The following is a 13640-nucleotide window of genomic DNA, read 5'->3' as shown; positions in this document are numbered from 1 at the left end:
GCCCTGCTGGGTCAGACCAGTGAGGGTCCATCTAGTCCAGCCTCCTGTCTCACACAGAGGCCAACCAGTTCTTCTGGAGGGCCATCAACAGGGCAGAGAGTCCGAGGCCTTCAAAAGAACATCAGATGAGCCCTGTCAGAACAAACTAGTGAGGGTCCATCTAGTCCAGCCTCCTGCCTCACACAGTGGCCAACCAGTTCCTCTGGAAGGCCAGCAAGAGGGCACAGAAAGGCGGAGGCTTTCCCCTAATGTTGTCTCCTGACTCCAGGCTTCAGAGGTTTACTGCCTCTGAACCTGGATATTCTCTTTTTTGACCCACTGGCTAGTGGCCACTGATAAACCTCTCCTCCATTAGCCTGTCTCATCCCCTTTTCAAGTTGTCCATGACTGCAGCCGTCACTCCACCCCCTTGCCGTGCTCCGGGTTAAGGCTGCCATGAAAACGTGGTGAGGGGCGGGAGAAGGAGGATTGTGCTGGAGCAGAGGGGACAGAAGAGGCCAACCTTCTTGCAAGGGAGGCGATTTTTAGCACTGCTGTTAAATGCTAACGAAATTTGCAAGCCCTTTCTGTTTGGTTCCCTGTAGGAAACCAGGAGGGAATCCTGCAAATGCAGCGGGTCTGTGGGGCCTGGTCTACCTGCGGTCGATCACCAGGGGAAGAGAAGCCTTCCCCACCCCCACCCCCACCTTCATGCAGCATTTTGCTGATTATGATTTATTTAGTAATAGTGTGGCAGCAGATGCACAGCCCTGTAACATACTCCGTTTTCATTTTTATGGGTCTGTTATTTGTGTGCTTGTTTTATTATTATTTTTAAATCCCTGGAGACGACGCTCCACTAAAAGAAACTAGGTAATTAATTGCAGGGCCTTTCGTCGGTTAAAGAGCTGATTTTTGAATCCGCTTCCATTCGCGCAGGGTGGGGAACCAGAAGTTCTGCAGACAGAAGAGGGTTCTTTATTGACTTTTGGCACAATAGCGACAGAATAAAGACCGATCCTTTAACCGTAACCTGTCAGAGCTGCATAAAGAGGTGGAAATGTAGCAAACACTGTAAAATCTTACTGGTCCTGGACTTCATTTCAGCCACCCAAGTCCCACCCCGCAATGCAAAGTCCCACCCCGCTTCCTAACCCCTCACCCATCACCCATCGAGTCCTTGCTGCTGCCGCCGTGGCTTCCTTCTCTGTCCTGAGTGGCCTGCTGCTGCGAGTGCAGACAACAGAGAAAACTTCAGCCCCTTTTTCTCTTGTGCAGGGAGTACAACCTCTGCAAATGCCCTGTATGTCCAGGGGGCCACCACAGGGCAGGCTTTGCTGGACAGGGCTTGTGGGCAGAGGAGGAGCACAACCTCTGCAAATCTGCCCTGTACGTCCAGGGGGCCACCACAGAGCAGGCTCCGCTGGGCAGGGCTTCTGGGGCAGAGGAGGAGGGGCCTTCTGTTGGGGAGGGGAACGGTGCAGGTAAATTGTCTGGTTCTGGCAAGAGAAGCGGTGCATCCATGGCGGCCCAAAGCATGAAGGGGGCTGAGCCCTGGTGAACGAGGGCCGGCGTTGAACAATCAACAGGGAGAGATTTAATCGGCCTAACCAATGGTTCTGCACTGCTGCCTGATCAGAACTGCCTTTTGCCGATGCCCCGGACGGCCTCCCAACCGCCTTTTCCGTGCTCCAGATGAATGCTTCACAGAACAGCGTCTCTCCGTCTGGCAGCCTCTCCAACAAATGTCTCCCCTCCTTGCGTGCGTTTTGAGTGATGCCGCGGAATGCTAAACCGTTTTGCGTGTTCATCCTTCCCAGGGAGACATTTAATTACTTGCCCTAATGTGCATTATTTCCCCCTCGTTCTGCCAAGATGAATGCGGGAGGGATGCCAGCCTGGGCCGGGTTGCCTGCGCCTGATTAAGGCTCTCGCAAAGCAGAACAAACAACTCTTTCCCCTGGGTAGGCAACTGGACACCATCGCAAACTGCTCATTTCCTTCCACTTTAACTTTTAATGGGTTATTTTTTAAAAAATGATTTTTCACAGAACTGGAAACAGATGATGAAATCTGCAAAATGAATGCAAAAACGTCATTCAAAGTCACCTCAGGCAATGTGGGCTACTTGGATAGAAGGGTTTGGAATGAATCGAAAAGAGATTCCTCGCTCTTTCGTGGATAACAGCATGTGAGCACAGAGGCCCCCCTCATGTGCTTTGAGCCACTCATAAGAGCTGTGGTGTGCCTGAGCTCTCCTTTCCAGTGTCAGGGAGAGAATGTGACAAAACGCCCCAGAATCCATTACTGTACACTGCCTTGGAAACATCAGTTAGTGACCAATGCACATTCTTCTGTTTTGGAGTATCCACTGTGGCTGCTGGATTGCTTGGGGACTCAGTTCTGGGTGTTCAGGTCACCCCCTCAAGCCCCCAACAACTTGGGTACAGAGCACCTGGGTTTTGGCCCCTGTGTGACACAGAGTGTTGTACTGGAGGGGCCACTGGCCTGATCCAGCATGGCTTCTCTTATGTTCTTATGTGACACAGAGTGTTGGACTGGATGAGCCATTGGCCTGATCCAACAGGGCTTCTCTGATGTTCTTATGTGACACAGAGTGTTGTACTGGAGGGGCCACTGGCCTGATCCAGCATGGCTTCTCTTATGTTCTTATGTGACACAGAGTGTTGGACTGGATGAGCCATTGGCCTGATCCAACAGGGCTTCTCTGATGTTCTTATGTGACACAGAGTGTTGTACTGGAGGGGCCACTGGCCTGATCCAGCATGGCTTCTCTTATGTTCTTCTGTGACACAGAGTGTTGGACTGGAGGGGCCATTGGCCTGATCCAACATGCCTTCTCTTATGCTCTTATGTCTGGAGTAGGGATGCTCTGTCTTCTTGGTGCTTGGGGGGCCACAGTGGGAGGGCTTCTGGTGTCCTGGCCCCACTGGTGGACCTCCTGATGGCACCTGCTTTTTGGCCACTGTGTGACACAGAGTGTTGGACTGGATGGGCCATTGGCCTGATCCAACATGGCTTCTCTTATGTTCTTATGTGACACAGAGGGTTGGACTGGAGGGGCCACTGGCCTGATCCAACATGCCTTCTCTTATGTTCTTATGTGACACAGAGGGTTGGACTGGAGGGGCCACTGGCCTGATCCAACATGGCTTCTCTTATGTTCTTATGTGACACAGAGTGTTGGACTGGATGGGCCACTCCTCAGCAATTTTATTTAGGATTGCGTCCAGCAGAGAGGCTGTGGCATGCCTTCATACCCGTGCTTGGGAATGCAGCCCACCTTTATATGGGGTGGGGGGGCACTGTGAGGAGGCGGCCCCAAGGGTCAGTTACAAGAACCAGAAAACTGGCTCATGCCACAGGGGTTCAATGGGGCAGGAGGCTGAAGGAGAGGTGAAAGTGGACCCCCCCCCTACCACCACAGCAGACATTTCTGAATTGCTCTGGTTTCGATTTGCATGGAGGGGAGCCGGTCTCTTTCATTCACACACACCCGTTTAATCACTTTTGCATATTTGAATACGGTTGCTGTAAGATGGTGGCTGTTATGTAAATCTGCATCCCCCCCCCCCCCCCCCGTTGGATATGTTAATGCAATGCAAATATATGAATAGAGGAGGCTGGAAGCAGATGGGGCCAGGCGGAGTGGGTGAGGAGGAAGAAGTCAGGTTTTACATGCCCGCTCAGAGCTGAGGTTGGTGTGTTTTGGAAGGTCATCTCAAGAGGTATTTCTGTGCCAGGATGCATTCCTTAGGTGGCATCAGTTCACCCAAGCCTGACGAATTCTCCTTGTGTTCCTTTGTTTGAGAGAGGAGGCGGGTGCATGGCCCCTGTCAGCCCCGCTCGCAGCCAGGATCGGGGCCTTTGGGGGTGGGTGGGGGTGGGGCCCTCCCTCTGCAGGCTCTGATGAGCTCCACCGTGTCTGTGTATATTTCACTGCAATTACCATGCGATTTGCATTTTATGTTTGAATATATGAATCTTTTCAGAATAGAAATCTGTAATTAGGATGAATAAACTGCGTAATGTTTTTGCATTAAGGAACAGATGGCAGAGCCCGGGGCTTGTCGAACTGTGTGCTGAAACGAGGCACACAAACAAGGAGGGAAAGGCCCCTCGGTCGGTCGGGGGGTCGGAAGGGAAGCGCCTCCTCGCCTGGCTGACTTCCGGGACACGGGCTGGGCTCGGAAGAGGGGCAAGCCCAGCCCCAGCATGCAGAGAGACCCCCGCCCCCATTCTGAGTCTGCTGAAGACTCCTTTCTTGGGGGTGGGGGTGAATCTGCTTTGGGTGGCATTGGGGAGATTCTTCTGTAAGACCTCCCTGGTTTCTACTGACCTCTGGCTGCTTGTCCCTTCTTCATGTTTTAATTTCTTCCCTATTCTTCTTTTGGGGGATTAAGTGAAGTCTTTGGACATGGCCAAATGATGTAGCCCTGACCAAGGCTTCCTCTAAGCTGTGGAGTCTCGTGAGCAAAATTTCTACTTGGTGAGCTACCAGCATTGGAGTTGTGAGCAAGCGATTTGGCTGCTGCATGAATTAGTTTGCTCTGGGGTTGTTTTTCCTGAGCTGAGACAAAAACGTGTGAGTGGGAGGCTAAAAAACTGGGAGCTAGCTCACACTGACTCAGCTTAAGTCTAGTGTCCAGATCACATGATGTGATGATATCGCTTTGCTCTTGGAAGACCTCACCTGGAGTCTTGTGTTCAGTTTTGGGCATCACATTTTAAGCTGGAAGGGGTCCAGAGGAGGGTGACAAAGAGGATGAGGGGTATGGAGACCGAGTCCTGTGAGGAAAGGTTGAAGGAGCTGGGGATGTTTAGCCTGGAGAGGAGGTGGCTGAGAGGTGATAGGATCACCATCTTCAAGGCCTTGAAGGGCTGTCCTATATAGGATGGGGTGGAATTGTTTTCTGCGGCCCTGGAAGGTCGGACCAGTACCAACGGGTTGAAATTAAATCAAAGGAGTTTCCGGCTCAACATTAGGAAGAACCTCCTGAGCATTAAAGCGGTTCCTCAGTGGAACAGGCTTCCTCCTTGGGAGGGGGTGGGCTCTCCTTCCTTGGAGGTTTTGAAACAGAGGCTAGATGGCCACCTGACAGCGATGAGGATCCTGTGAACTTAAGGGGAGGTGTTTGTGAGTTTCCTGCATTGTGCAGGGGGTTGGACTAGATGACCCTGGAGGTCCCTTCCAACTCAGGAGGTGGTGGGCTCTCCTTCCTTGGAGGTTTTGAAACAGAGGCTAGATGGCCATCTGACAGCAATGAAGATCCTGTGAATTTAGGGGGAGGCATTTGTGAGTTTCCTGCATCGTTCAGGGGGATGGACTAGATGACCCTAGAGGTCCCTTCCAACTCTATGATTCTAGAGGGAGCACTGGCCCTCATACTCTTCATGTGCATGTCTCTCAGAGGTGGCAGTCGGTCACTGGATGGTGGGCTATACCACTTTCCCCATCTGAATGGGCTGCCACAGAAGAAGCCACGGAAAGAGCCTTCCAGCCCTCCCTTTCAAGGGAAGTGGGTCGCACCCACCTCCAACGGAGAGCCTCCTTGCCTCCTGCTTCCAGCTGCTGGGGGGGGAGCACCAGAGGGGTGGCAGCTGGCAGCTGAAGCTCCCGTCCCCAAGGAGCAGCTCAGTCTGCCTTCAGCTCTTGTGAGGATTACTTTCTGGTCTATGCAGGCTCTTCCGGTAGTTGTTCTTTTGATTCGAAAGGGGGACGAAATATAATAAATAGTGATGGAGCTGAGGGAGCTCAAGGAAGGGGGGTGGGGCGGAGTGGGCGAACCACTGGGAAATACGGCACTGCAGGGCACCAGGGCCCTTGACCTGCCTGCAGCTCCTGAGTCACAGTTTATGAGTGACTGCTGCAATCTGCTCTCATGGTGTGATGAAACGTGTGTACTTGTCTCTCTTTGTGTGAACCCACTAGTGCAAGCACATTGTTGCCATGGGCAGAAAATCAACCAGTGGCCAGACAGTGGAACCTCCATGTTCAGGGACAATCCATCTTTGAATCCCTGTTCCAAGATGCAACAGCAGGGGAAGGCATTGGGATCTCTGCACTGTTGTTGGTGCTCCAGAGGAACTGGTTGGCCCCTGTGTGAGGCAGGAGGACGCTGGACTAGATGGCTCCTCCCTGGTCTGACGCAGCAGGACTCTTCTGATGCTCTTCTCAGGGGAAGGCCTCAGCCTCTCTGCCCTGTTGTTGGCCCTCCAGAGGAACTGGCTGGCCACTGTGTGAGACAGGAGGCTGGACTGGATAAACCCTCATTGGTCTGACCCAGCAGGGCTCTTCTGATGTTCTTCTCATGGGAAGGCCTCGGCCTCTCTGCCCTGTTGTTGGCCCTCCAGAGGAACTGGCTGGCCACTGTGAGACTGGATGCTGGGCTAGATAGACCATTGAGCTGATCCAGCAGGGTTCATCTTATGTTCTTATCTTGGGATGTCCTTGGCTTCTTTGCCCTGTTGTTGGCCCTCCAGAGGAACTGGTTGGCCACTGAGTGAGACAGGAGGCTGGACTAGATGGACCCTCACTGGTCTGACCCAGCAGGGCTCTTCTGATGTTCTTCCCAGCGGAAGGCTTCAGCCTCTCTGCCCTGTTGTTGGCCCTCCAGAGGAACTGGTTGGGCACTGAGTGAGACAGGAGGCTGGACTAGATGGATCCTCCCTGGTCTGACCCAGCAGGACTCTTCTGATGCTCTTCTCAGGGGAAGGCCTCAGCCTCTCTGCCCTGTTGTTGGCCCTCCAGAGGAACTGGCTGGCCACTGTGTGAGACAGGAGGCTGGACTAGATGGACCCTCCCTGGTCTGACCCAGCAGGGCTCTTCTGATGCTCTTCTCAGGGGAAGGCCTCAGCCTCTCTGCCCTGTTGTTGGCCCTCCAGAGGAACTGGCTGGCCACTGTGTGAGACAGGAGGCTGGACTAGATGGACCCTCCCTGGTCTGACCCAGCAGGGCTCTTCTGATGTTCTTCTCATGGGAAGGCCTCGGCCTCTTTGCCCTGTTGTTGGCCCTCCAGAGGAACTGGCTGGCCACTGTGAGACTGGATGCTGGGCTAGATAGACCATTGAGCTGATCCAGCAAGGTTCATCTTATGTTCTTATCTTGGGATGTCCTTGGCTTCTTTGCCCTGTTGTTGGCCCTCCAGAGGAACTGGTTGGCCACTGAGTGAGACAGGAGGCTGGACTAGATGGACCCTCACTGGTTTGATCCAGCAGGGCTCTTCTGGTGTTCTTCTCAGGGGAAGGCCTCGGCCTCTCTGCCCTGTTGTTGGCCCTCCAGAGGAACTGGTTGGCCACTGAGTGAGACAGGAGGCTGGACTAGGTGGACCCTCTCTGGTCTGATCCAGCAGGGCTCTTCTGACGTTCTTAGTCAGGACTCCAATGGATCTGTCCGAGGTCCTGCAGCATCTCTCTGCCTCTGCATTCCAAGAGACCAAAAGGTGGTGTGCAGAGTTGCAGCGCTCACAGCATGAGTGACGCATCTTCCCTGGGGAGCCACCAGCTAAGTGATACACAATGCTTCCTTCCCCCCCCCTCCCCCAGACAGAAGCTAAGTTACTAAGCCTCCCAAGCCAAAGCAGGAGAGAAGGTGAAAGCTTGAAGCCAGCGCGCAAGGCCTGTGTTTTACCTCTGGAGCAAAATGGGGAGGGGGTTGGGGGGGACTGCTTATATACCTTATGTTTCGCATAACATTATGGCATTTGGTTCTGAAATGGTGCCATAGCTTTGGGTGATTTTTTTTCTGCTCATGTGCGTGTGCACACACACAAACACACACAAACACAGCAGTCAGTGCTGCTGCAATGTGTCTGGGCAGGCTGTGGCTTCAGTTTTGAGAGCATTTCATGCGCAGTGGGGCCTCTGAACACGTTGTGTGGAATCCTTGGGAAGCCAGCTCCAAAGCAGCCCACTTTGTGATCATCACCCTGACCCAGTTTCCTGGCCAGAACAATTTTGCCTTGGGTCCGTGGGCCAAAAAGTAAGTGTGTGTGTTGGTGTAAAGTCTGCTGCTCTGACACAGTGGTTGTTGGGGTTGTTCTTGTTGTGTGTTTTGCAGATAATTGCCTACCAGCCCTACGGGAAATCAGTGGACTGGTGGGCCTTTGGAGTCCTGCTCTACGAAATGCTGGCCGGGCAGGTAATTGAATCCGAATTGATTTCATCTGTGGGTTTTTCCAGGGGGAGTAAGCTGGGAGGGGGTGATTTGTTTTGCCAGTGGCCTAGAAGGCATGGAACAGGCCCGCTCCATTCTGCCCTGAAACCAGAGAACCTGTGGTCTCCGGTACACTGAGGCCAAGACCACAAATTATGAATGGGATTTGGTCCTTGAATGGCACTTTAGGGTGGAAGGATGACCAAGGGCGGCCAACTTGCTTAACGTAGAATAAATGTCAAACGTTGGAGAGTCCTGGGAGGAGCCAGCAATCTTGACTCAGAATGTTTAACATATTGACCATAAATATATGAAGAATCGCAAGACCCCATATGACTATCTGACGAAGCCATTCAGTGTGAAACGGCCAGCTCCAGCGTGCGGCCCCGTGACCAGCTCATGGAATTGGGGTTTAGCTCTTCTACCACGGATAATCTCTGAAGAATGGCACTGTGGTTTGCCTCATAAGTGTGAAAACGATTGCAGTGGAACTCGTGATAGTTTGAGCTGATGATTTAAGTTTTCCCCGTTCCGCTGGGGTTCTGCCGAGCCAATTTGAAGACATAGGAATCTACTTATGTGAATTTATGTAAACAGATTTTTGTAAATTATATTTTTATGATATCTGCAGAATTATACACTTCAGTTTGTTTAAGTGAGTTGCCAGTAATCCACAACCGTTAGCCTGTTTGGGTTTTTCGTGTTTGTAAATGTTGGAGAGCTGCAAGACGTGAATGTCAGATGTTTAAGAGCTGCAAGATGGATGGAAGGAAGGAAGGAAGATGGGAGGGGGAAGTCAAAAGAAAAATGCCTTCTTCAAGCCAGCTGATGGGGTGGCGGGGGTGTCAAGAGCCTCACAATACGTGTGAAAGAGCCATGTGTGGCTCCAAGTCACGGTTTGGCCACTCCTGATGTAGACAATGAAAGAAATCCTAGCAGGGAAGCCCCAGATCAATAATATAGAGAAAACCCACAGTTTATTATACGTGAAGTGCTGCGATGCTGTTTTCAGGAAACAACACATGTCAGTTCCTCGGGTAAGTGTGCCAAGCTGTGCTCAGTTGCAATAAATGTGCCAAGCGTGGCTGTCATTCAATTAGGAGAAGTTTTGTGTTAACAGTTGTGTTTTGATGCCCTGCGCCACAGATGTGTTCAGAACAGGTTGGTTCATTCGGTGATATGAGGGCAGAACAGAATTCAGACCTACAGCTGAGGCTGTGTAAATGAGGACAGACATAATCTGACCCCTGGCAAGGGACCAGTCCAAAGATGAGGCTCCAGCCCAGGGTGGGTACAGAGGCCCTGCATTCAGGGAAAGGCAGAGCAGGATAGAACCAGGGAGAAACTGGTTCCAACCCCACAAGGAGCTAAGTCGTATCGCCTGCGTGACCCGCTGGATTCTCTCTTGGTCTGGCCAAACAAGTAATAGAACCCTGGGAGAGCTGGTGGTGGATCGATCGTTGCATTGGAAGGGCCTTGTGAATTAGGATGAGAAGTTCGTTAAGGGAGGCACATGTGTTGTGAGGAATTTTAGAATGCATGGGGCAGTCAAAGAAGGGGTTGGGTCTACTCCCCTGGTTCTGTTTTGGAGAACTTTGTGTCCCAGGCGGAAGGCCCCACTCGCAATGGGAAGAGCTGCAAGGCTTGGGAGAGGCAGCTTGACCTGGGGGGGGGGCCCTCCTCTTCCTTCCCGCTTTGTTCCACTGAGAGCTTGCAGCTTGCCAGGCAAAGCAGTCCCCTCTGGCCTGCTGACTCACTTCCTATGAGTGACAGGATGTAACAGAAAGGAGGGCATCGTTTGGGCTGGGCAAAGGGAAAAGGTCCTCTCTGCCCTGCAGTTGGGAAAGAAGGCAGCAGACATAGCTGAGTGTTGCTGGAACCCCACTCTCTTCCACTTCCCAATTTTGTAGGCGCCGTTTGAAGGGGAAGATGAGGACGAGCTCTTCCAGTCTATCATGGAGCACAATGTGGCCTACCCCAAATCCATGTCCAAGGAAGCCGTGGCCATCTGCAAAGGGGTAAGGACCAACCTGAGGCCACCTTGGAGGGGCAGGGAATACCAGGACAAGGCTGGGAAATCCAACCCCACCACTGGTTCTTTCTTTTTTTTCATTTTCTTTTTCACTTTTTAATTCTTTCAATTAATGCATTAGATTTCCTTTCTGGGTCGGTGCAGATTACAACAATGAAACAACGGTTGCATATAAAAAGACATGAGATAATAAAAGCAGACACTGGTCACTCCTAAATGATCCATAAAATGCAGGGAGGGGAGTGGGGGTGCAGGAGTTCTGGGAGGGCCCACAGAGCAAGGTCAGGCCAAGGCCTTTCTGAACAAGACTGACTTGCAAGCCTCAGATCTCCGAAGCAAAGCAGGATCAGCCCCAGTTAGTATTTGGATGGGAGACCATAAGGAGAGGGCTGGGGCCTGACCTCTCTCTAGAGCTGCCGTTGCCCCTCAAGGGAACTGGACAGAGCATCCTAGTGGCGAGCGATTAGAGGCCTGAGTCGTGATGAATTTGCTACCGGCTTTGTCAGTCTCAACCTGAGTGTGGCAAGATGTCTTTGCAAGATGCAGTCCTGATTAGAACATCTGCTGGAGTTTTCAGTAATGGCTTTTCACACTCCTGGCAAACGCTGAGGTTGAAGCCGGGCTGGGAGGCGGACAGGTTGCTTGGCATCTTCTCTGGGTCTCATCAGCCCTGCTCTCCGTTTAGGGGGAGAAAGAAGCTCCCAACAGACACAACATTATAATGCTCTGAAGAATTATGCAGATCTCTCTCCCAGTCTCAGACAACAGAGGAGGGGGAAGAAACCCTGACAAGGCTGTGACATTTCCTGGCTTCGGAAAGCTCTGGCTACAATCTTCAGAGCTTGTCTCGGCTACAGGCTTTTTCTCCAGACAGAAAAGGGCAGAGAGTTTGCCGTTAATGAGCTTCTGAGACGCCTTCCTGGGGTGGGGGTGGGGGCAGGGGAGGGGGCATCTTTGGAGGGCCGGATGTTCGGCCAGCTGAAGCACAGAAGGGAGTGGAGGTGAGATTGACCAGGGAGGAAAACGCATTTCGAAAAGAAGTGTTTGCATATGAACAGGAAGGTGCTTGTTTGTTCAGCAGCTGTGTCCTCCAGTGACAATTGGAGGAGATTGGCTTCTCTCCCCACCCCCATTTGTGCTGGAGCCGGGAAGCAGGAGATATAAAGGGAATGCATTTCAGTGTGACCTGAATGGTCGGCTTCTCCAGTGACCTGGGGCTGCTCAGAGCCAGTCTCTGCAGCGCAATGCCAGGCCTGGGAATGCAGAAGCACAAGGGAGGGTGGCGGGTTTGCGCTGCTGCCGGTTTCCTGTCTCCTGCACAGCTGAGAGGAGGGAATGGGCATCTTGAACCCCACACAGCAAAACCCTCCTGATCCCCGTGAGCCACCCCTGCGCTGCCACTCAGCTCCCCCATCTCCTGCCCTCCCAGACCTCCGGGACGGTCTTCTAGGGGGCCAGGATGAGCCTGTGACAGGCCCAGGGCATGGGGACCCGCCTGAGCTTCGGGCCTTCCGGTTGCTTGTGTGTCAGGACCTCGTGGGCCCTCAGCCCTGGGGCTGGCCCCTCCTTCCTCTGCCTTCAGGTCTGACAGCCAGAGGAGAGAACTGTGGCCCATTCGTGGCACACCACACACCTGCCTGGCCCCAGAAAGATGGGTACTGATCCGGGCTGCTTGTGCTGCGGTGCTCTGGATCTGGACCTGACCCTTTCTCCCCCCCCCCCCCCCCCGTGCTGTTTCTCCTTCTCTCTTTCCAGCTCATGACGAAGCATCCGGCGAAGCGCTTGGGGTGCGGCCCGGAAGGGGAGCGGGACATCAAGGAGCACGCTTTCTTCCGCTACATCGACTGGGACAAACTTGAACGGAAAGAGATCCAGCCGCCTTTCAAGCCAAAGGCTGTAAGTTCCGCCCCTTCCACTCTCCCCCCCACCTTCTCGCTCTAGTGCTCAGTCTCCCCACCCCCCACCCTTCCTCGTGCATTAATGTGCCTTCTTTTCTTGAACAGCAGATGTGTTGGTGTCAGCAAGGACGCTTGCTGTGGATTCTTTGTTGTGTTGTGACATGCCCCTTGGACATGTTTGTGGGCCAGTCTCCTCCAAGTGGATGGTGCCCCCATGTCTGGAGCAAGGGGGTGAGGCTCGCAGGACTGAATACGTCTGTGCACAAAGGTTCTTCTGCTAATGGAAAACTGAGGTCCTAGTTTAGCCTTCTCCCTGAAGTACTAGCTTTCTAAATGCAGGGATTTTGCTCCTAAGGAACTGCTCTGTCTCCTGAGCCCCAGCCTGCACTCTGAAGTGGTGTCCTGCAGACTCATCTTCATGGGTGGATGCTGCTCTGGGAGAGGCAGGTTGGGGTAACTTTTGTTGAAGGCTCAGGTGTGGTTTGCGATGCCACACGGTCAACAACCAGGAAATTTGATGGGGAAGGAGAGCCCGTTTCCCTCTGGGCCAAGATCCATCCTTGGAACCTGAGCGGTGCCAGTGAAGGTGGGAGGGGCTTCAGCTCACACTGGGTGGGGCAGCAGTCCTGCCAAAGGGGATGTCCTCTCTCAAGGTCCTTCCAAGCCAAAGCAGGTCTTTCTCATGGCCTTTTGCCTCCGAGTCCCACCCTACATCTCGGGCTGCAGTTTGCCTGCTTTTCTCTCTCTCTCTCTCTCTCTCCTATTCTGAAAAAAAATGTCCTTTTTGTCCCCTCTGGACGACATCCCTGCATCTCCCCCAGCCTCACGCTGTACACCTGCATCGTTCACAAAGTGGAAAATTGCTCAGCACAGAATACCAGGCGGGGAGGGGGGGGGCAGAAACCTGAATAGTTCCTAAGCACAAGCCAAGTTCTGGGGAGAACGCTCTCTCGGAGATCTGTTTGGGTTCTTCTTCCAGCATTTCCCCCTTCCTTCGATGGCTGCAGAACCAGAGGCCTGAAGCCCACTCCCCTTCTCTGTGTTATTGCCTCCATCTGCTTGAAACTGGTTTAACCAACGAGACTTCCTCCCAAGGTATTCTGGGACGCGCTTGGAGCCATTTCTGCAGATATGGATTGTGCTCTCGCTCGCAGCGCTCCCAGAAACCTAAGAGGGGAAGAGCAACTAAATGGAAGCTGCCAGGCTGTCCGGAGAACAATCCACAGACAGCTTCACTTCACTTCTGGATTGTGCTGCACCTTGCTTCGGTTTTGGAAAGCTCTCTGGATTGTGCTGCCTTTGTTTTGTGCAGCCAGGCCTTCACCTGGAGAAGCAGCTTCAGCAGAGAGCGGGTGTGTGTGTGTGACAGGAGCCACCAATCAGCTTCCTTTTCCAAACTACCCCAAATCCTGCCCCCCCCCCAGCCATTGCTTCTATTTTCCTTCTTCCCTGGCCATGAAAGACACAAAGTCTCTCCCGCCCCGCCCAGATTAATCCTGCATTGATCATCTGCCTCCCCAGGCTGGTCTTCTGGGTGCGCAAGTTGGAGGCCGCG

General features: G+C 53.0%; 1 protein-coding gene across 2 annotated transcripts in view; it reads left to right on the top strand.

Moving 5' to 3' along the window:
• PRKCB (protein kinase C beta) overlaps positions 1 to 13640 on the top strand; it is a 175349-nt gene that overhangs the window by 143867 nt on the left and 17842 nt on the right. For both annotated transcript variants that reach the window (XM_060260799.1, XM_060260798.1), the window contains exons 14-16: positions 8060 to 8140; positions 10066 to 10173; positions 11943 to 12083. In XM_060260799.1, coding sequence (XP_060116782.1) covers positions 8060 to 8140; positions 10066 to 10173; positions 11943 to 12083 — 330 coding nt within the window. The remainder of the gene's footprint in view (positions 1 to 8059; positions 8141 to 10065; positions 10174 to 11942; positions 12084 to 13640) is intronic.

This window comes from Heteronotia binoei, chromosome 20 (assembly GCF_032191835.1).
Source record: "Heteronotia binoei isolate CCM8104 ecotype False Entrance Well chromosome 20, APGP_CSIRO_Hbin_v1, whole genome shotgun sequence".
NCBI lineage: Eukaryota > Metazoa > Chordata > Lepidosauria > Squamata > Gekkonidae > Heteronotia > Heteronotia binoei.
This window is presented reverse-complemented; position numbering and strand designations above follow the sequence as displayed.